The 24,942-nt window shown below is 38.7% G+C and overlaps 1 protein-coding gene across 4 annotated transcripts in view; it reads right to left on the reverse strand.

The window, feature by feature from the left end:
- Positions 1-24,942, reverse strand: part of LOC115226105 (rasGAP-activating-like protein 1) — a 170,420-nt gene that overhangs the window by 60,148 nt on the left and 85,330 nt on the right. For 3 of the 4 annotated variants that reach the window (XR_005004220.1, XM_029797089.2, XM_036514775.1), the window contains exon 2: positions 8,923-8,979. The exons of the other annotated variant lie outside the window; for it this stretch is intronic. Coding sequence is in view for 2 of the 3 variants with exons in the window: in XM_029797089.2 (XP_029652949.1) it covers positions 8,923-8,979 (57 nt within the window). In the remaining variant the exon portion in view is untranslated. The remainder of the gene's footprint in view (positions 1-8,922; positions 8,980-24,942) is intronic. 4 annotated transcript variants of the gene reach the window in all.

Raw genomic sequence — 24,942 nt, forward strand, 5'->3', positions numbered from 1 at the left:
GCAAAGAGAAAGTAGGAGTAATTATGGTAATAGCATGAGTGAAGCAGTTGAAATTAGAGAGGGAAATCGTAAAATATTTACTTTTCTCGAATTTTTGCTTAATTGGGAGTCAAATAGAAAAAAACTTTACATGCCATGACCCAATCGAATCTACTTGGAAAAAGCATAGGTAAATTCCAATTAAAGAAATTCTATATTGTACAATTGTATAAAAAACAAACGGTTTGGGAAGCAGAGAAAATCTACTCCAAACCACTAATAGTTGTAATTCTGAAAGGGAAAGAGAAATAAAAACGTTTACCCTGGACTATGCATAGTTTCGGCAATCTTTTGCAAATAAAATAAAATGATTTTACTTTACAATTGGCATTGCCATCTTCAGCAGGAAGCCAAGGCTAACATATAGGCATGAGGCGATATGGATCATGCCTCGAGTCTATATGCTATAACTTTTCAAAGTCCACCATGCACGCGCGGTTTTTCCAGCAGTAAATATAATTGCCGATATTCTTTCAAAATTAGCCAAAAAACCTTTTATCATTAATTAATAAATCTTAAGGTAGCAAAAGAAAAATTCTCTGCTACCAGTGGCCTAGCAAGAAGGAAAGAATAGTCAATAGACTATATATTATTCATAGAAAAATACAGTGTGCATTTAAACACATAAGAGATGACCATAATAGGACATCTGACTCACTAGAAAGAGCAGTTAAACTCCAAACCACTATTCTTTCCTTCTCGCTAAACCACTGGTAGTGTAGAATTTTTCTAAAATCTTTTTTTGCTACCCTAAGATTTATTAATATATATATAGGTGCAGGAGTGGCTGTGTGGTAAGTAGCTTGTTTACCAACCACATGGTTCCGGGTTCAGTCCCACTGCGTGGCACCTTGGGCAAGTGTCTTCTACTATAGCCTCGGGTCGACCAAAGCCTTGTGAATGGATTTGGTAGACGGAAACTGAAAGAAGCCCGTCGTATATATATGTGTATATATATATATATATTATATATATATATATATATATATATATATATATATATACGTGTGTGTGTTCGTGTGTCTGTGTTTGTCCCCTTAGCATTGCTTGACAACCGATGCTGGTGTGTTTATGTCCCCGTTACTTAGCGGTTTGGCAAAAGAGACCGATAGAATAAGTACTGGTCTTACAAAAGAATAAATCCCGGGGTCGATTTGCTCGACTAAAAGCGGTGCTCCAGCATGGCCGCAGTCAAATGACTGAAACAAAAGAGTAAAGAGTAAAAGAGAATATATATATATATATATATATATATATCTCACTTAATGTACAGTGTATTAACATAAGAGCAACAAAAAGTTTCCTGCTATGGAGACAGGTGGTGAGGCAGAGTTTTATAATGTGCTTTGTGTCTCCAAGCAATCTCCAGGGTCTGAGCATGTTGTCTGTCCTATTTGAAAACCAAGATGTTTGTACATGAGAAACCATGAAAAGAAACAAGAAGGTTGATGCATGAGAAACTACATTTTGCCTGTTTTTCCCAATTACAGGGGTTTGCATGCCCTAATATCACACCACTTTCTTCCGTCAGAATGCAGTGAGAGTCGATAATTTTATTTACAACATTTCAATTGGCACCGTTTCCTGAATCCCCCAAAATTCACACACACACACACACACACTCATTTTTTAATGTCCTCCTGGCATGCGTTGGATGCTTTGACCGAAGCCAAGCAGAAGACCACACCAAACTTCTGTGCTTGTTTTGGCAGGGTTTTCATGGCTGGATGCCCTTCCTAACCCCAACCAGCCTGTAGAGTGGACTGAGTGCTTTTCATGTGGCACCAGCACAGGGGGAGGTCAGTTTTAGCATGGTTTTTACAGCTAAATACCCTTCCAAATGCCAACCACTTTATAGTGTGGACTTAATGCTTTTTGCGGGGGCATCAGTATTGACAGAGGTATCAAGTAACTTTGTAAGAGAGGGATATATGTATGTGTGTACATGTGTGTATATATATATGTATGTGTGTGTGTGTGTGGAGGCACAATGGCCCAGTGGTTAGGGCAGCGGACTCGCGGTCGTAGGATCGCAGTTTCGATTCCCAGACCAGGCATTATGAGTGTTTATTGAGTGAAAATGTCTAAAGCTCCACGCGTCTCCGGCAGGGGGTGGTGGTGAATCCTGCTGTACTCTTTCACCACAACCTTCTCTCACTCTTTCTTCCCGTTTCTGTTGTACCTGTATTTCAAAGGGTCAGCCTTGTCACACTGAATCTCCTTGAGAACTCCGTTAAGGGTACATGTGCCTGTGGAGTGCTCAGCCACTTGCACGTTAATAAATGAGCTGTGACGTCACTGGTACCAAGCTGTATCGGCCCCTTTGCCTTTCCCTTGGATAACATCGGTGGCGTGGAGAGGGGAGGTCGGTATGTGTAGGCAACTGCTGGTCTTCCATAAAACAACCTTGCCCAGACTGGTGCCTTGGAGGGGTAACTTTCTAGGTGCAATTCCATGGTCATTCATGACCAAAGGGGGTCACGACGACGATATCATGTCAAGCTGGAGATGGGAACGAGGACTTCCGTTTGCAAATACTGATAGGACACAGATAGTGTGTCAATAGTCAGCTGGAGGAGATGTCTCCCTGGGGCTAAAAGCTACCCTTAAGGGTTAGCCACATTTAGGTGGAAAAATATACTTCATAATGTTGTGCAGCTACTGTTTTATACCTCGTTCAGAGATTTATTATATATATATATATATGTCGAAATAAATATCAATGGAAATAGTAGTTGTGATACCTGTGCCGGTGGCACATAAAAAGCACCATACGAACGTGGCCAATGCCAGCGCCGCCTTGACTGGCTTCCATGCCGGTGGCATGTTAAAAGCTCCAACCGATCGTGGCCGATGCCAGACTCCCCTGCCACCTGTGCCGGTGGCACGTAAAAAGCACCCACTACACTCGCGGAGTGGTTGGCGTTAGGAAGGGGATCCAGCTGTAGAAACACTGCCAGATCAGACTGAGCCTGGTGCAGCCCCTGACTTCCCAGACCCCGGTCGAACCGTCCAACCCGTGCTAGCATGGAGAACGGACGTTAAATGATGATGATGATGATGATGATAGAGATGTACTTGCATAGCAAGTGATTTGATCTGAGATCGTATGCTGAAACGAAAGCAATTGCAGTGTGGAAGATGTTTATAAGCCATTTAAGAAACACACAAAAGCCATTCGATTCACTTCAACATTTAAGTTTAATTTGTCAAAATATTTTCATCGCTTTAAGACCGCGACCTCTTCACTGACAAAAATCCGTGCTGCAACTCAGATTTTTGTCAGTGAACAGGTCGCGGTCTTAAATGACGAAAATATTTTGACGAATTAAACTTAAATGTTGAAGTGAATCGAATGGCTTTTGTGTGTTTCTTAAATGGCTTATAAACATCTTCCAAGCTGCAATTGTATATAATTATAATTATTAGGGATATATGAAGGGCGCTGAAAAGTTCCTGGCTTTGGGTAAAAGAGGATACAGGAGGATCAGTTAATTATGATTTTATTCACCATATTCCCCTCTCAGTTTCCCACTCCCTCCTATGTATATGTGTTGTTAAAATATGTTCACACACACACACATCTGAGGCCCTCTATTCGGTACCACCACCACTGAACTAGTAATTATATCTCTCCCTTTTATTTCTGTTCCCTATTCCGACTCATGGCTTCCTTCATCACCTATTTCATAATTACTGTGGGTGGTGATGCTTGTAGTGGTAGTGGTGGTGGGGTGGGTGAATTTCAGCATGAAGTGTGTTGGTGTATAAAGAGAGTTGTCTGGAGGTATTGGTGGTGATGGTGTGTCGAAGGAGGGGTGGGTGTTTGGGGTTGTCATGAAGAGCCTCCCCATCCTGCAAGGTTGCTAAGTGTGTATGAAGGATATAAATTTTGAGGCAGCGAGTACTGAGACTGTGTTTTTGTGACTCTGTATATATATATATATATATATATATATATATATATGTGTGTGTGTGTGTATATATATATGTATATATATATATATACACACATATATATGTATATATATGTATATGTATATATATATGTATATGTATATATATATAATATATATATATATATATATATATATATATATTATACACACAGATAGACATATATATATATATGTCTGTCTGTGTATATATATACACACAGACATACATATTTACATACATACACATCTATACATACAAATACATATACATAGATACACACACACATATATATACTTATATACACATATAAATATGTGCATGTATGCACACATGCATACATAAGAATGTATGCATGTATGACATTACTTTCTTTCTAGACCTTGTTACTTGGTGAACAACACTGAAACAGCAACACATGTACATATTTGAGTGTATGTATATATATATATGTGTATATATGTATATGTGCATGTGTATATATATATATGCATATATTTGTATTCATGCATGTCTGTGTGCGTGCATTATGTATACCGCATAGGCACACACATACACACACACACACGGGTGACTTGTAATTATGAGGAATAAATAAAAAAAATAAAATGACAAAAACAACATGAAAAACATGAAAAAAATGCAAGGAAAATGTGATTGAGGGAAATGGGATAATGGTGTTTTGTTTTAAGGCCAGATACAACAGACACAAACATAGTTTTAGTATCAGATTTCCTTGTTTACTTCAATTGTACCCCTTTATTCATGTCCTTATATCTTTATTTTTTAACTATATGACTCATTTTGCTAGTCAAAATATACAGCATTTTGGGCAAAACACGAAGCCTGCTGGATATAGTTACATTCGCAACACTGGAGACAGTGGTTTTCCTGAAAAAACACATTTTTTTCCCTTTTCAGTTTGAATACATTATTGTTATCTTTTTATTACTGAAAATGTTTGTCTGGAATCTAAAGAAGAATAATAATGAAAGAATCCTATTTGAGTTCAAATTCCACCAAAGTCAGCTTTGCCTATCATCCTTTTTGAGTTGATAACATACCACCTGATAGAATTGATTTGCTCCCTCCCCTAAAAGTCAAGGCCTTATGCCTATAGTAGAAAGGATTATTATTTATCATCATCATCATCGTTTAACATCTACCTTCCATGCTGGCATGGGTGGGATGGTTTGACAGGAGTTGGCCAGGCAAAAGACCATACCAGACTTCTGTGACTGTTTTGGCAGGATTTTTACAGCTGGATGCCCTTCCTGACACCAACCACTCAGCAGAGTGGACTTGGTACTTTATTGTTATTATTATTATTATTTGTTACTACTACAGGCACAAGAACTGACATTTTAGAGTAGGAGGCTTGTTGACTACATCAACCTCAGTGCGCAACTGGTACTTATTTTATTGACCCTGAAAGGATGACAAGTAATGTCAACCTTGGTGGAATTTGAACTCAGAATGTGACAATAGATGAAATGCTGCCAAGCATTTTGCCTGGCATGCTAACAATTCTGCCAGCTCACCTCATTAACAATAATGATAATAATGATGATAATAATAACAGAGAGAAAGCAACCATACTTTGGGATGTGCCAATACACACAAATAGAGAAATCAAGGCTAATAGACCAGATATAGTTATCAGAGGATTCCAAGAAAAAAAAAAGTTTTCTAATCAATGTACCAATCCCAACAGATGACAATGTGTCTCTAAAAGACATACAGAAACTCTCAAAATACAAAAACCTGAAAATAGAGACCACCTGAGTGTGGAGCCTCGAAACAAGCAACCCATATAATGATCGGTGCATTAGGAATCATCATCATCATCATCATCATCATCGTTTAGCATCCGCTTTCCATGCTCGCATGGGTTGGACGGTTCAACTGAGGTCTGGGAAGCCAGAAGGCTGCACCAGGCCCAGTCTGATCTGGCAATGTTTCTACGGCTGGATGCCCTTCCTAATGCCAACCACTCCGTGAGTGTAGTGGGTACTTTTTACGTGCCACCAGCACGGGGGCTAGGCGAGGCTGGCAACGGCCACGATTGGATGGTACTTTTTACGTGCCACTGGCACAAGGCCAGTCAGGGCGGAGCTGGCAACGGCCATGTTTGGATGGTTCTCTTACATGCCACCGGCACTGGTATCACAAAAAAAAACATTCAAATACATAGCAAAACCACCAGGACTTACAAGTATGTATAACATAGAGAAAATAGCACTACTAGGAATCACACACGTCCTACAACCATAAGCGCACCACAACAAACCACAGCACATACCCAAGGCACACAGACCTGCGCTCGGTAGTGCAGTGAAAACACGTGATAAAAATAAGACTACTGAATAATAATGATGGAATAAAACATTCAATGACGAGGGAAAGGATTAGAAAAGAATGTTATTGCAGGTTAAGGGCAATACTCAAGACAGAGCTGAATGCAAGAAACAGGATCGAAGCGATCAATATTTTAGCCATACCAGTCGTAACTTACAGTTTCATTATCGTTAACTGGTCAGTTACTGAAAGATGTAATCTTGACAGAAAAATAGAAAAACTGTTGACACTGCATAGGATGCACCACCCTAAGGCAGATATAGAACGACTTTATCTACCAAGAAAAGAGGGAGGCCATGGACTTTTACAACTGGCAATAACAATGAAGATTGCCACAATTGACTTAAGCATCCACCTGAAAAAACTCTGAGGACTGGATGTTAAAATTTGTCTCAAAAAATGAAAACAAGAAAACATCATACTCAGTAACAAAAGAGGCAAAGGAATCATCATCATCATCATCATCATCATCGTTTAACATCCGTTCTCCATGCTAGCATGGGTTGGACGGTTCGACCGGGGATCTGGGAAGCCAGAAGGCTGCACCAGGCTCCAGTCTTATCTGGCAATGTTTCTACAGCTGGATGCCCTTCCTAGTGCCAACCACTCCGTGAGTGTAGTGGGTGCTTTTTACGTGCCACCTGCACTGGTGCCAGGCGAGGCTGGCATCGGCCACAGTCGGATTGGTGCATTTTACGTGCTACCGGCACGGAAGCCAGTCGAGGCGGCACTGGCTTCGGCCACGATTCGGATGGTGCTTTTTATGTGCCAGTCGAGGCGGCGCTGGCATCGGCCACGATTTGGATAGTGCTTTTTACATACCACCAGTCCAGGGGTCCTGGCATCTGCTGGATGCCAGTCATAGGATTGGTTCAATTTCGATTCTGATTTCGATTTCAATTTCATTTGCCCCAACAGGTCTTCGCAAGCAGGCATGGGTGCCTGTCGTCGGATGAGGTTCGATATCGACTTCGCTTGCCTCAACAGGTCTTTGTGTGTCCAAGGGAGGAAAGGCATGCATAAGTGAATTCCGAATACAACAAATCCCAGAATTAGATGTACTGGAAACAAGCACAGAAAAAGCTAAGCGTAAGAAAGCCCATGCTAAAACTGTTGCCTTAGATATTCTGACTGATAAATGGCAAGAAAAACCTCTCAATGGCAAATACCCAAAGAGAGCTAATAGTGCCAATGTTGACAAAGCCCTTACCCATCAATGGCTAGTGTCTTCTGGCTTAAAATCAGAAGCAGAAGGGTTTATCATAGCAGCCCAATATCAATGCCTACCTACAAGGAACTACCAGGCCAACGTATTAAAGAACAGCAGTAGATCAGCATGTCTCGTATGTAAACAGCAAAATGAAACCATTGATCATGCTGTCTCCATATGTAGTCTTCTTGCGCCGACAGAATATCTCAACAGGCATGATGGAGCACATCTGCTGTTACGTTGTGAGTTCAAATTCCGCCGAGGTCAACTTTGCCTTTCATCCTTTCGGGGTCAATGAATTAAGTACCAGTTACGCACTGAGGTCCATGTAATCGACTTAATACCTATGTCTGTCCTTGTTTGTCCCCTCTGTGTTTAGCCCCTTGTGGGTAATAAAGAAATAGGTATTTATTCACTGGGTAATTTGCCGAAACTGCCCCGTGATAAAAACTGGAGGGAACACAAACAACTGCAGGGGCTTGAAAATGACCACATCTCACTCTTCTGAAACTTCAGAACTGACAGATGCAAATAGGTTTTCTTATGTGCCCCTTCAATCCCAGATGGACCTACAACCTTGTTTCAAACTGGACACATATTTTGTTTTGGTCTATGAAGGAGCAGTTCCCACAGGAGCCTTGCTTTTGTCCCCTACCATGGGACAATGTGACTGTTCATGACTAATTCAGCTTTTGATAAGAATTGCCTTTTATGGGCAACACTCGTGAAACCACCTTCAAAATCTCTAAGAAGTTGTCCCTGTTTTTGAATGAACCCATTTATTTTTTGCATACTCTCTTTTCTTTTACTCTTTTACTTGTTTCAGTCATTTGACTGCGGCTATGCTGGAGCACCGCCTTTAGTCAAGCAAATCGACCCCGGGACTTATTCTTTGTAAGCCCAGTACTTATTCTATCGGTCTCTTTTGCTGAACTGCTAAGTTACGGGGACGTAAACACACCCACCAGCATCGGTTGTCAAGCGATGTTGGGAGGACAAACACACACACTCACATATATATATATATATATATATATATATATTATATATATATATATATATATATATATATATATATATATACATATATACAACGGGCTTCTTTCAGTTTCCATCTACCAAATCCACTCATAAGGCTTTGGTCGGCCCGAGGCTATAGTAGAAGACACTTGCCCAAGGTGCCACGCAGTGGGACTGAACCCAGGACCATGTGGTTGGTAAGCAAGCTACTTACCACACAGCCATTCAAATGTTTCACAATCTTTCTTGGTTGGGCCATTCCACTTTGATTGATTCAAAGCAAGCATTTGCCAATCACACCCAGTTACCCCCCCCTACCACCACATATACACAACAGATTGTAAGAAAACAGTACTTACCTAGCAATAGGTTCATTGTCTATCTTTATCACACAGTAGGGATCACTGACTCCTGACCTGTTAAAAAATTAAACACAAAACAATTGTAAAGAAAAGCTATATATGTGTGTGTGTGTATATATATATATAATAATAACATGTGACTAAATTTCTGTTACGTTTTTGGTCCCCTAAAGAAAACAGATAGAACATGCTTTCTATGTTATGTCCCAAGAAGATTTTATATATTTTTTATGTATTTTTATATAATTTTTATGACGAAAAATGCGAGCGATGTATAAGTACGCAGGCAAGCAGAGTTATAACACAGTAATTTCCCTTTGTATAACGGTATTTTTTCATAGCGTTTTCAAATAGCCAGATAACCGAAGAGATGGTGTTGTGGATTTCCACTTCGGCATCTGAAACTTAGAGTTTTATCTTGATTATCGAGTAATGTAACATATTGTATAGATATATATATATATACATATATACGACAGGCTTCTTTCAGTTTCTGTCTACCAAATCCACTCACAAGGCATTGGTCGGCCTGGGGCTATAGCAGAAGACACTTGCCCAAGATGCCACGCAGTGGGACTGAACCCGGACCCATGTGGTTGGTTAGCAAGCTACTTACCACACAGCCACTCCTGCGCCCATTTGTTTGTTTTTTTATGTTATAATATAAATAAATTATTGAATTGTCAGTTGAATCTCTATTTAATTTATTGTTTATATATAAAGAGAGGCAATAACAAGTGTCTAAGACCTATGGAGATAAGCACCCACTACACTCTCGGAGTGGTTGGCATTAGGAAGGACATCCAGCTGTAGAAACTCTGCCAGATCAAGATTGGAGCCTGGTGCAGCCATCTGGCTCGCCAGCCCTCAGTCAAATCATCCAACCCATGCTAGCATGGAAAACGGACGCTAAACGATGATGATGATGATGATGATGATAGCTGAGTGTATGTCTTTGCACCTGTGTTTGTCCCCGACATCACCACTTGGTTTGTGTCCCATAACTTAGCGGTTCAGCAAAAGAGACTTAGAATAAGTACTAGGCTTACAAAGAATAAGTCCTGGGGTCAATTTGCTCGACTAAAGAGAGTGCTCCAGCATGGCTGCAGTCAAATGACTGTAACAAGTAAAAGAATAAAAGAATATATATGTGTGTATATATATATAACTAATGTAGGATAAAATTTTTTTTGGGGAAAAAAAAATTTTATCAATGGCCAGCATATCAAAAATACCTTTAAAGGTTAAATTTATAAATAATTTATAAATAATTTACAATAACGGATTTTTTAGAAATTTCTATTGGCTTGTTTCGAGACGCATAAATTATAATGGTTATTGATAATTTTTGTCTTTTTTTCGGCATATTTAGCATTAGAATTTTTATTTTGCCCTTATTTTGTAAATTATTTATATATATATATAAATATATATATTACATTATATAAAAGGGCTTAGTAAAATAAATTACTTTGCCGCATACTGAACTCATTAGAAATAGCAGCTAAAAAAACTTTTTTAAAACTATTTCCAATACTTAAAGAAAACTTCTCTCATATAGTGTTTGCTCAACTCAACTCACGAAAGTATGGGGGAAGAGACATTAAAAAAATCAAATGCAAAGGTTATTTGCATTTGATTTTTTTAATGTCTCTTCCCCCATACTTTCGTGAGTTGAGTTGAGCAAACACTATATGAGAGAAGTTTTCTTTAAGTATTGGAAATAGTTTTAAAAAAGTTTTTTTAGCTGCTATTTCTAATGAGTTCAGTATGCGGCAAAGTAATTTATTTTACTAAGCCCTTTTATATAATGTAATAATTTGAATTCGCCTTAAATGGTCCCTTTGCATACTGAATACTTGGTGAAATTGATTAATTAATTAATTTTACCCTCAATTGTTAAAATTATAAATATATATATATATATATATATATATATATATGCATACAGACACATATATATGTATGTATATATGTATCATAGTACATATACATTTAAAGATGTGTGTATGTGTGTGTCTGTGTGTGTTGCTGACAAGGTGTTTATAATGAATGACATACTTTTATAGGGTTTAAATAGGTCAGTGTATGTTGGGTTGCCTGCCTGTCTGTCTGTTCGTGTGTGTGTGTGTACATGCATGTATATGTGCCTGTATATGCATGTAGACATATATATATATACACACACAGACATACATATATATATATAAATATATATATATATGTGTGTGTGTGTATGTATTTATGTATGTATGTATATATATGTGTGTATATATATGTATGCTTGTGTCTATATATATATATATATATATACACACATATATGTACATGTGTAAGTATTTATATATATATGTATATATATATGTATGCTTGTGTCTCTCTCTCTCTCTATATATATATGTACACGCATATACGCATGCGTAAATGTATGTGAGTGTATATAAACATGAGTCTTTCTCAAAGAACCTCTTCTGAGACAATAAATATAAATATAGTGTGCCTGCTGTGTGTATGGGGGTATGTATAGCAAGAGAAGGAACCAAGTCAGGCGATTTTATTTATATACACCTCCCTTGGTTATTGGCGGCAACAGACAGAAGTTCTAGGAATGGCAAGAATGGTAAAATGGAATGGTCTGTGGTAATATGTTATAGGAGGGGGTGCAATGGCAAAAAAACTGTACATACATAGGCGCAGGAGTGGCTGTGTGGTAAGTAGCTTGCCTACCAACCACATGGTTCCAGGTTCAGTCCCACTGCATGGCACCTTGGGCAAGAGTCTTCTACTATAGCCTTGGGCCGACCAAAGCCTTGTGAGTGGATTTGGTAGACGGAAACTGAAAGAAGCCCGTCGTATATATGTATATATATATATATAATATATATATATATATGCGTGTGTGTTTGTCCCCCTAGCATTGCTTGACAACCAATGCTGGTGTGTTTATGTCCCCATTACTTAGCGGTTCGGCAAAAAGAGAACAACAGAATAAGCATGGAGCTGTCAAATGACTGAAACAAGTAAAAGAGTAAAAGAGTATATGATATATACATTTATATATGTATATAGGTACAGGTGTGGACGTGTGGTAAGAAGTTTGCTTCCCAGCCACAGGTTCCAGGTTCAGTCCCACTGTGTGTTACCTTGGACAGGTGTCTTCTACTATAGCCTTGGGCTGACCAAAGCCCTGTGTGTGGATTTGATTGATGGAAACTGAAAGAAACCTGTCATATATCTATCTATCTATATATATATATATATATATATATATAGGCGTAGGAGTGGCTGTGTGGTAAGAAGCTTGCTTACCAACCACATGGTCCTGGGTTCAGTCCCACTATGTGGCACCTTGGACAAGTATCTTCTACTATAGCCTCGGGCCGACCAAAGCCTTGTGAGTGGATTTGGTAGACGCTAACTGAAAGAAGCCCGTTGTATATATGTATATATATATGTGTGTGTATGTTTGTGTGTTTATGTCCCCGTCACTTAGCGGTTCGGCAAAAAGAGACCGATAGAATAAGTACTGGGCTTACAAAACGAATAAGTCCTGGGGTCGAGTTGCTCGATTAAAGGCGGTGCTCCAGCATGGCCACAGTCAAATGACTGAAAGAAGTAAAAGAGTAAAGAGTAATATGTGTGTGTGTGTTTGTTTTACAAGATTCCTGATGTGAAATATATATATACACACACACACACACACACACACGCACGACTCACTAAATGTGGTCAGGGTGGTAAAAAACACCTAAATTGCTAGAAATAAGAGCTGAAATACTCTAATGCTGTAGTTAAGGCACAGGAGGGAAAACATATACACTAACTGGGACATGTGTGTGTGAGTGTGTGTGTGTGGAGTGTGTGTGTGTGAGTGTGTGTGTGTGAGTGTGTGTGTGTGAGTGTGTGTGTGAGGTGTGTGTGGTGTGTGTGAGAGTGTGTGTGTGTGTGAGGTGTGGTGTGTGAGTGGTGTGTGAGTGGTGTGAGTGTGTGGTGTGAGAGTGTGTGTGGTGAGAGTGTGTGAAGTGTGTGTGTGTGAGTGTGTGTGTGTGGAGTGTGTGTGAGTGTTTGTGTGTGATTGTTGTGTGTGAGTGTGTGTGTGTGTGAGTGTGTGTGAGTGTGTGTGTTGTGAGTGTGTGTGTGAGTGTGTGTGTGGTGTGTGTGAGAGTGTGGTGTGTGAGGTGTGTGTGAGGTGTGTGTGAGTGGTGTGTGTGTGAGTGTGTGTGTGTGTGAGTGTGTGTGTGAGAGTGTGTGAGTGTGTGTGTCTGTGAGTGAGTGTGTGTGTGAGTCTGTGTGTGAGTGTGTGTGAGTGTACGTGTGAGTGTGTGTGTGTGAGTGTGTGTGAGAGTGTGTGTGTGTGTGTGAGTGTGTTGTGTGTGTGTGTGTGAGTGCGTGAGTGTGTGTGTGTGTGAGAGTATGTGTGTGAGTATGTATGTGTGAGTATATGTGTGAGAGTGTGTTTGAGTGTGTATGTGTGTGTTTATGTGTGAGTGTGTGTGTGTGTGCTGTAATGATTCTTCAATGTTGCTGCTGCCTGGCAAATTGTATTCAGGACCCTTTAAATACCCATCCACCTCCCTTTCACCTTTCACTCGTTTCAGTCTTTCGACTGTGGCCATGCTGGGGCACTGCCTTGAAGAAGTTTTAATCAAACAAATTAACTTCATTTCTTGTAGTATTTTTTTTGTATATGTTTCGACCTTCCTTTCTTGGTATATTTTGTTGCCATCAAGTGGTGGGGATGTAAACAAACCAGCACCAGTTGTCAAGCATGAGGGTGGAAGATAGAATGACAAAGAGACCCGATGATACACACACATATACATATCTATATACGATGGGATTCATTCAGTTTCCATCTAACACTTCTTCTCACAAAGCTTTGGTCAGCTTGAGACCCTAGCAGAAGACACTTGCCCAAGGTACCATGCTGTGGGACTGAACCCAGAATCATTGGCTGGGGAAGCAAGCTTCTTAACCGATGTACATACATCATCATCATCATCGTTTAACGTCCGTTTTCCGCGCTAGCACGGGTGGGACGGTTCGACCGGGGTCTGGAAAGCCAGGGGCTGCACCAGGCTCCAGTCTGATCTAGCAGTGTTTCTATAGCTGGATGCCCTTCCTCACGCCAACCACTCCGCGAGTGTAGTGGGTGCTTTTTACGTGCCACCTACACAGGTGCCAGGGGAGTCCGGCATCAGCCACGATCGGTTGGTGCTTTTAACGTGCCACCAGCATGGAAGCCAGCCAAGGCGGCGCTGGCATCGGCCACGTTCGGATGGTGGTTTTTATGTGCCACCGGCACAGGTATCACAACTACTATTTCCATTGATATTTATTTCGATGTTCATGTACTTGACTTAATAGGTCTCCTCAAGAAAACATTTACAAACAAAGTTGACCATATTGAGACCGTTGGACCAAAAGAACATTGGTGGAACTCAAAAATAAAAACATGACCAACCAGGTAGCTTTATGTGAAAAAGGATCAGTTCTGTGGGGGAAATCAGCTGACCCACCCCAACATGAATGGGGTTAGAAAACTACAAGAGAAAGAAGACGTCTACAGACCATTGGCAAGGTGGTAGCAAATCCAGTACTCAAGATACACTTCCAGTTTCATACCCATTGTTATTGGAGCTACGAGGCGTCTTGGGAGGCTAGGTCATGTCAGCAGAATGGATCCAGGACGGATTCCAAAGGACCTACTGTACGGACAGCTAGCGGAAGGCTCCAGAACAATGGGACGCCCCAAACTGCGTTTCAAGGATATCTGCAAGAAGGACCTAAAACTTATGCCAGATCAACACCCAAACATGGGAATCCACTGCTGCCGACAGAAGCGTCTAGCGACACAGTGCCATAGAATCCACCCCCCAAACATGGGAATCCACTGCTGCCGACAGAAGTGCCTAGCGACACAGTGCCATAAATTCCACCCCCCAAACATGGGAATCCGCCACTGCCGACAGAAGCGCCTAGCGACACAGTGTCATAAATACCACCCACCAAACATGGGAATCCACTGCTGCCGACAGAAGTGCCTAGCGACACAGTGCCATAAATACCACCCACCAAACATGGGAATCCACTGCTGCCGACAGAAGTGCCTAGCGACACAGTGCCATAAATACCACCCACCAAACATGGGAATCCACTGCTGCCGACAGAAGTGCCTAGCGACACAGTGCCATAAATACCACCCACCAAACATGGGAATCCACTGCTGCTGACAGAAGTGCCTAGCGACACAGTGCCATAAATACCACCCACAAACATGGGAATCCACTGCTGCTGACAGAAGTGCCTAGCGACACAGTGCCATAATACCACCCACCAAACATGGGAATCCACTGCTGCTGACAGAAGTGCCTAGCGACACAGTGCCATAAATACCACCCACAAACATGGGAATCCACTGCTGCGGACAGAAGTGCCTAGCGACACAGTGCCATAAATACCACCACCCCCAAACATGGGAATCCACTGCTGCTGACAGAAGTGCCTAGCGAACAGTGCCATAAATACCACCCACCAAACATGGGAATCCACTGCTGCTGACAGAAGTGCCTAGCGACACAGTGCCATAAATACCACCCACCAAACATGGGAATCCACTGCTGCTGACAGAAGTGCCTAGCGACACAGTGCCATAAATACCACCCACCAAACATGGGAATCCACTGCTGCTGACAGAAGTGCCTAGCGACACAGTGCCATAAATACCACCCACCAAACATGGGAATCCACTGCTGCTTACAGAAGTGCCTAGCGACACAGTGCCATAAATACCACCCACCAAACATGGGAATCCACTGCTGCTGACAGAAGTGCCTAGCGACACAGTGCCATAAATACCACCCACCAAACATGAGAATCCACTGCTGCTTACAGAAGTGCCTAGCGACACAGTGCCATAAATTCCACCCCCCAAACGTGGGAATCCACTGCTGCCGACAGAAGCGCCTAGCGACACAGTGCCATAAATCCACCCCCAAACATGGGAATCTGCCGCTGCCGACAGAAGTGCCTAGTGACACAGTGCCATAAATTCCACCCCCCAAACATGGGAATCCACCGCTGGTGACACAGTGCCATAAATTCCACCCCCCAAACATGGGAATCCACTGCTGCTGACAGAAGTGCCTGGCGACCCAGTGTCAAGCACAGTGCCATGACAGCAGAGAACCCGAGGACCACAACTGCCAAACTAAAGAGAACCAGGCAAAAGGAGCAGCAGCAGCAGCAGCAGCAACCACAGCTCTCGTCCCCTTTTATTTGCACCAGATGTGGTAGAGACTGCCACTCGATGATTGGTCTGCACAGCCACACCAGGAAGGGCAGATAAACCCACCACCTTTCCCGAGCTATACCATCGTCTCTCGAGATGGGCGGATGCCAAAGAAGAAGATTTTTGGAGCAACAGGGTACATACTGACCCACCTGGAGCAAAATGTGGAGAGAACCTAAACCCTTAACCCATAACACTACAAATGATCACCAATATCTGGGATGAAAGAAGTCTACCAGAGCTTCTTCCTAAGTTTGGGACGAACAAAACAAGATACATTCCTTCATACACTTGCAACCATATATGTTTCTTTATTTCCCACAAGGAGCTAAACATAGAGGGGACAAACAAGGACAGACAAAGGGATTAAGTCGATTACATTGACCCCAGTGTGTAACTGGTACTTAATTTATCGACTCCGAAAGGATGAAAGGCAAAGTCAACCTAAAGACGTAAAGACAGACGAAATACCTATTTCTTTACTACCCACAAGGGGCTAAACATAGAGGGGACAAACAAGGACAGACAAAGGGATTAAGTCGATTACAATGACCCCAGTGCGTAACTGGTACTTAATTTATTGACTCCGAAAGGATGAAAGGCAAAGTCGACCCCAGCGGAATTTGAACTCAGAACATAGTGGCGAGTGAAATACCGTGAAGCAATTCGCCTGGAGTGCTAATGTCTCTGCCAGCTCGCCACCAAATATGGTGGCCGGCCAAAATTTACTGTAAATTCAAAAGAGGACATCCATACATATGTGCATACATATATATGTACATACGTATACTCTTTTACTCTTTTACTTGTTTCAGTCATTTGACTGCGGCCATGCTGAAGCACTGCCTTTAGTCGAGCAAATTGACCCCGGGACTTATTCTTTGTAAGCCCAGTACTTATTCCATCGGTCTCTTTTTGCCGAACCGCTAAGTGACGGGGACGTAAACACACCAGCATCTGTTGTCAAACAATGCTAGGGGGACAAACACAGACACACAAACACACACACACATATATATATTATATATATATTATATATATTATATATATACATATACGACAGGCTTCTTTCAGTTTCCGTCTACCAAATCCACTCACAAGGCATTGGTCAGCCCAGGGCTATAGCAGAAGACACTTGCTCAAGATGCCACGCAGTGGGACTGAACCTGGAACCATGTGGTTGGTAAGCAAGCTACTTACCACACAGCCACTATTTGTCTGTCTGTGTGTTTGGATACATTGGACAATGTAGCCATTGATGTATTATGCTTGGAAAACACACAGGTGCTGGTCATGAGTGGATTGTCTTATGGACAAGAAGAAGAACAACAACAACAACATCAATTGTTTTGAATCTGTTGAGTGATGTCATATACATCCTGTTACACTGGAATATCCCAGAGGTTGGTGGTGGTGGTGGTGGTCGAGGGGGGGGTTGTACGAGGGCTTCCTGTAGGTTGTTGTTATTGTTACGGGGCTATTTTCATCTTTCATTAACACTTAACACTTTTAAGTGGTACTTCTACATGAGTGCAAACACATGTATATGTGAACACATGTACACACACACATATATACATACATAAATACATATACACATGTAGTACATATACATACACAAATATATTTATGTATATATATACAAATATATATTCATATATATAACCATATATATATATATATGTATCTATATATATATATATATATATGTATCTATATATAGATATATATATATGTATCTATATTATATATATGTATGTATATATGTATGTATATATATATGTATGTATGTATATATGTATGTATATATAATATGTATGTATGTATATATGTATGTATATATATATATGTATATATATGTTATATATAATATGTATATATATATGTATATATATCTATCTATATATATATATATGTAGTATATATCTATATATATATATATATCTATAGTATCTATATATGTAATATATATCATATACTATATATATTATATATATATATATAAGATATATATCTATATATATATATATATATATATCTATCTATATATATAATATATATCTATATATATAAATAGCTATATATCTATATCTCTCTCTCCTCTCTCTCTCTCTCTCTCTATATATATATATATAATATATATGTATCTCTCTCTCTATATATATATATTATAATAAGAGATATATGTATGTATGTATATATGTTATTATATATATATATATACATACATACATACAAACACATACATACATATATATATCATATATATTATTATATATATAATACATATATATATATAATATAATAATTATATGATATATATATTATACATATATATATATATATATATATATATATATATATAATATATACATATATAATATATATATATACATATATATATAATATATATATACATATAATATAATATATATATTATATATATATAATATATATATATAATATATATATATATATTCATATATATGAGAGTGTGTGTGTCTGAATATACATTCACACACACACACACATCGTCCATATATGTACAATCCCTTTGTCCTCGACCTCCAATTAAACACAGAGACTCAACACACAAAATAAATAAATTCATTTGTTTCTTTCTTTATTTGTTTATGTAGTTATTTATTTATTTTGCCCAACAAAGGTCAGATGTCTACTGTTGTTTTTCTGTTCAGGGCACAATGGTCAACACACTCACACACACACACATACACACACACACTCACACACTTACACACACACATACACACTCACACACACTTACACACACTCACACACACAACACACACACTTACACACACACACTTACACACACACACAACACACACACACACGTTCGTTGATGGAAGTTGACCTGTGACCAAGTAAGACAACTTCGTAGATCCTTTCACTCTAAGAAACATTTGGTCTCCCTATCATAAATGCTGTCGCGTATGGCCCCTGAGGCCTGCAAGGGACCTACAAGTAATTCCACATTGACCACGTCCACCTATAGATGTCAAACAACATGAATGAATGCTCAACATCGCATTGGAGGATAAAAATCCTTTGTTAAGAGAACCACTGGTTTCATGTTCAGGAAATATCTTGTTTTGATCTGTTTTAAGCCTAAATGGAAACAAAACACCAATTTCTCCATATGATCAGCTGGAAAAATTGCAAAGATGTTTTCTTAACATGAAATCAATGGTAGCCTTAATCACACACACAATATGTATGTAATATATATATATATATAATATATATATATAATATATATCTAATAAAAAAGCAACAAGATGAATCCGGTAATTTAGTACAATTGTTTCATACTACAAACATTTTATTAAAAGCTGTAATATTACAGCAGATTTAAGATGGTGAGTAATTTCAGCTAATTTATATAGGTTTTCCAAAAATATAAAGTTCTATTCATAAAAGTTCTAATTCTATTCATTTGAATCTATATATATATATATATATATATATATATATATATATATATATATATATATATATAATATATATACCATACCAGAATGCAAGGCGGACATTAAACAATGATGATGATGATGATGGTAATGATGATATATATATATATTTCATGTTAGGATTAAGTTTGCAAGTTGCAAGACGCAATGAAAAATTTAGAAAAAAAAAGAGAAATAAGTAGAAATTTTACCAGTGAGTGTGTTAAATTATAAGGCACCAAAAGAGAATGCATCTCCCCAGACACAACAGAATATATATATAGGGAGAGTTTACGAAAAAAAAACAAAAGATGAAGACAGGTGATGTACAAAACAAACAGATGTATTAGTATAACGCTCAGGAATAGAAAAAGTCTTTTATGTTTCGAGCCTATGCTCTTCTACATAAAGGGACACAGAAAAAAACAAGGAGAGAGAAAAAATATGTGTAGTGGCTAACGATCAATCATGGCGACTATATATATATATAAATATGGCATGGAGTAGATAAGATCTGGGATACATATGTTTCATAGTGAGTGGAACCTCAGAAGTGGTGAATATCCAGGCAAGTTGTCTACTGCAGGCTACTCGTCAGGCCGAGGGCATCTTGATTAAATCAGAGTTTACATTATTCCAAAGAGATACTCGTTAATGCATGGAAGGTTCAATCAAGAATCTAATTGAATTTTTCCATGTAATCCATGTTTTTTCCAGTCTATGCTAATGGTGTTGTTGATAATTTTTTCCTAACCCTAATTGATGAAGTCCCCTTATAGAACCATATTCATAAAAAAGTATAGAATTATATTATCACCCTTAAAATTTGAGAAACAGACACTCATAACTTTTTCCTTTTAAAACTTCTTTCTCATTTCAGATATTATGGGACTGTGTTTACATAATATAATTAATTACATTAATTAATACAGATGATGTAATTACACTAATTGCAAATTAGTACTGTCGTTGATAATTTTTTCCTTACCTTAGTGACACCGGTAACAGATATTAAAAGTCCCTTTATAGAACTATATTTATAAAAAAGTTTAGAATTATATTATCACCCTCAAATTTGAGAAACAAACACTCATAACTTTTTTCTTTTAAAACTTCATTGCATGAGATACCATGAAATTCCTTGAATTGAGCTCTATCATTTAAGCTAAATTAAAATATAATTTGTTTTTAAAATAAAAAAAGTTAATTATACTTAAATCCAATTTCTTGCCTTATATTTTTTTCATATTTTACCTCACAAAATTTTTGATACAAATTTTTGTTGCAGGGAACCAAAAGTATAAAATTCTTCAAGCTTTCTTCTATCATTGAAGCTAAAATAAATATATTTTGCTTTTTAGGTAAAAGTTATTTAGATCTTAACATGACTGGTGGTATTACTTACTCTCCTATAATGTTGCTACAAATTTTGATGTAAACTTTTTTTTTCTACTGGATCAAATCTCAAATTTTATTAATGCCAAAATGTAGCTAGGGACCAGTCCTCTTCAGAACTGTTAACAATTTTCAATATGGTTAAGAACTATATTAGTAACAAGCTCTGAAAGATGCTGCTTGTGAGTAAATTGCGACCTTAAGAATGATATTCGACTATTACCATAACTGAATGAAATATATGTGTGTGTGTGTGTGTGTGTATCTATCTATATAAAACTAAGAATGTGTGTCTGTCTGTGTGAATTCCTAAAACTTGAGAACTACACAACCAATTTCATTCAAATTTTACACATGTCTTACTTATGGTCCATGTAGTGTCATAGGCCCAAATTTTTTTTAACTCCTTGCCTAGTGCGAGCCCACAGCAATATCATATCTTCTACACTATTTCAGTATTACTGTCAAAAGTGAAACAAAAACATCCCTCTATTGTTATGTCAGATGCTTTCACTTTAATACTGGGTCACACATAGTCCCCAGATGGTAACATTGATTTCAAGGGCTTCCCAGATGAGTGACTGGTTATTCAAAGACATTTATAGATTGTAAATTTATTCCATTCAGTTATGTATCAGTATAGTGGTCATTTGCAAACTCCAATTTTCATTTCTCCTTAGCCCTCACATCACACAGTTGTTAATGTTTATTTCAGTTGGGTCACGCCCTTCCAATTGCTATAGATTCGTAATGCATCTTACGGTTGTGCCTGTCACCTGGATGGTGAGGAATCCTACATTGGGAGTGGTAACGACTAGTGTAGGGTAGCTAACTGCTTATTGTGATCATTCGTCTTTTGGTTTCCTGTAGCTTTGCTCTCTTTTACAAACCCAGTGAACATATATTTCCTATTTCAAAGAAATTCAAACAATAGATATAAGACCCAAGTTAAAAAGATTCTCAACAATTCAACTTCTCTGGTTGACATTAACACATCCACGCCCAATAGGGATGTTAACTCTCACATTTTAGAGCTCCATGACCTCCATTTTTCAGGAGCAAAATCCTTTTAACAGGTTCTATAAGACTGGAATTTTGGAATAAGCGCATAAAAATCAGTAGTATGGGATACATGTGGCACGATTACAATTTTTTTAGGGTGTGTAAAGAGGGAAATAACCCTCATCTGCAATTTTGATGAAATTCAAATCATAGGTATTCCAGTTCAATACAGAAAATATTACAGAAAAGTCTAATTCTTCAAGTGCATGTGATACGGGCAACGCCAGGTATCTCTGCTAGAATATATAAATAGTGATCAATTTGGCTGCTACTTCTAATATTTTCGGTATGTGGTTTTGAGCAACTTGTTGCAATTAACCCTTTATTATAATTAATATAATCCTTACCAAATATGGTCTTTTCCATACCGATAAATCTACTAGGTGAAATTTATTAATTTTATTAAATTAATTATATTTCACCCTTTTTGCATATTGAATACTATTACTCCCTTACAAGAAACCTGTGAAACTTCGTTTCGTTGGTAATGTTTTTGTAGCTCACGTGGTAATTTTGGAGGGAAATATGAATTTGCATGTCTGTATAAATGTAGGGGTGCTAGCAATCCGTTAGATCGTTCGATGTCGCTGGTCGAGCTGGTGTAACGGGTGAGTTTTGTTCCCCTAGCATTTCTAGATTTATAGGAAATATTATATTGACAAGGAATGAGCCTTCGGTTCTAATCCAGAAACGATTCGTCTATAATTAATCCATAGGCTGGGATTTTCGTTATTTTCTTCTTTTTGCCATATACAGGTTACAAATTCCTGTTTGTTTGTGGAGACTTTTTTAATATTAGGAGAAATAGTGATCATTTTGGCTGCTATTTCTAATATTTTCGGTATGTGGTTTTGAGCAACTTGTTGCAATTAACCCTTTATTATAATTTATATATATATATATATATATACTCAAATCGTCCTGTCGAAAGACCCTTGTCCTACGTCCTGGTTTTGTTTTGTTGTTTATTTTTTATTTTTACCGTTATTGTTTTTACGTTTTTGTATTCTTATTGGTGTCACGTATTCTGTATTTTTGTTTGTGTACTTCGATCGTTTTCCGTCCTTTCGTTGTATACATTCGAAGCTTTCTTCCAGGGGATCTAATGCGCTTGGCTTAGATTTCCCTTGGCGGGCTGGCCATATCGGAGCAATCTCAAGATTAATCAGCCGAAATTGCTAAGATGATCTGGTTCTGACTGATGACTGAGGGCTTCGAATGTCCCGTCCTGTGGTTCTTGTGTCGTCTCTGTGGTGTTTCATGTTCTTGTCCATGTCTGTATTTAATTTTACTGTTTACCTATATAATCGGCGGCTACGTATCCACAATTGTCCTTATACGATAAGTATTTTTTTTCTCAAGCTTTGATTACGACTCTTAATCTGTCTCTTTTTCTCTTCTCTCTCTCTCCTCCCTTATTCCACTTCCTTTCTTTCCCTCTCCATCCGTCCCCCCCCCCTTTCTACGTTTCTCTATCTCTCTCACCTCCAGCCCCCTCGATCTGTCTCTTTCTTCTTCTCCCTCGTCCACCTTCTCTCCCTTTTCATCTGTCCCTTTCTCCTGTCTTTTGTTCTCACGTGACAGCTAGCCGCTGTTGAGCGCTCTTTTCGTTTTCAGCAGCCTCAGAAGCAACACGTAGTTGTTCGTCTCCCCGTGGCCTTTAGGCACAACTTCACAAGCCAGCCCCTACTCAAATCGTCCCCGTCGAAAGACCCTTGTCCTACGTCCTGGTTTTGTGTTTGTTGTTTATTTTTTAATTTTTACCGTTATTGTTTTTACGTTTTTGTATTCTTATTGTGTCACGTATTCTGTATTTTTGTTTGTGTACTTCGATCGTTTTCCGTCCTTTCGTTGTATACCTTCGAAGCTTTCTTCCAGGGGATCTAATGCGCTTGGCTTAGATTTCCCTTGGCGGGCTGGCCATATCGGAGCAATCTCAAGATTAATCACCGAAATTGCTAAGATGATCTGGTTCTTGACTGATGACTGAGGGCTTCGAATGTCCCGTCCTGTGGTTCTTGTGTCGTCTCTGTGGTGTTTCATGTTCTTGTCCATGTCTGTATTTAATTTTACTGTTTACCTATATATATATATATATATATATAAATATAAGTAGAAAATAGTCCCAAGCTGAGGAAAAGCTGCCTCATATATTATCTCAGCATTTTTGTTCGTTTCTTTTATGTTCAACTTGTTTCAGTCATGAAAGTGTGGCCATGCTGGGGCACTGCTTTATAGAATTTCAGGTAAATGAATCAACCCTGGGACTTATTTTTGATTTTTTATGCTCGATTCTTTTTGTATCGTTTATTATTATTATTATTATTTTTTTTTTTGCTGAATCACTAAGATACAGGGATGTAAACACACCAACTATACATACATAGATACATACACACATACCTACATATATACGCACACATACATAAATACATACATACACGACAGGCTTCTTTCAGTTTCCGTCTACCAAATCCACTCACAAGGCTTTGGTCAGCCTGAGCCGCTCACAAGGCTATTGTAGAAGACACTATGGTGCCATACCATGGGACTGAACCTAGAGCCTTGTGGTTGGGAAGCAAGCTTCTTATTTCTTTATTGCCCACAACGGGCTAAACATAGAGGGAACAAACAAGGACAGACAAAGGGATTAAGTCGATTACATCGACCCCAGTGCGAAACTGGTACTTAATTTATCGACCCTGAATGGATGAAAGGCAAAGTTGACCTTCGGCGGAATTTGAACTCAGAACGTAGCGGTAGATGAAATACCTCTAAGCATTTCGCCCGGCATGCTAA

The sequence above is a fragment of the Octopus sinensis genome, linkage group LG29 (assembly GCF_006345805.1).
Source record: "Octopus sinensis linkage group LG29, ASM634580v1, whole genome shotgun sequence".
In the NCBI taxonomy this organism is placed as follows: Eukaryota; Metazoa; Mollusca; class Cephalopoda; order Octopoda; family Octopodidae; genus Octopus; species Octopus sinensis.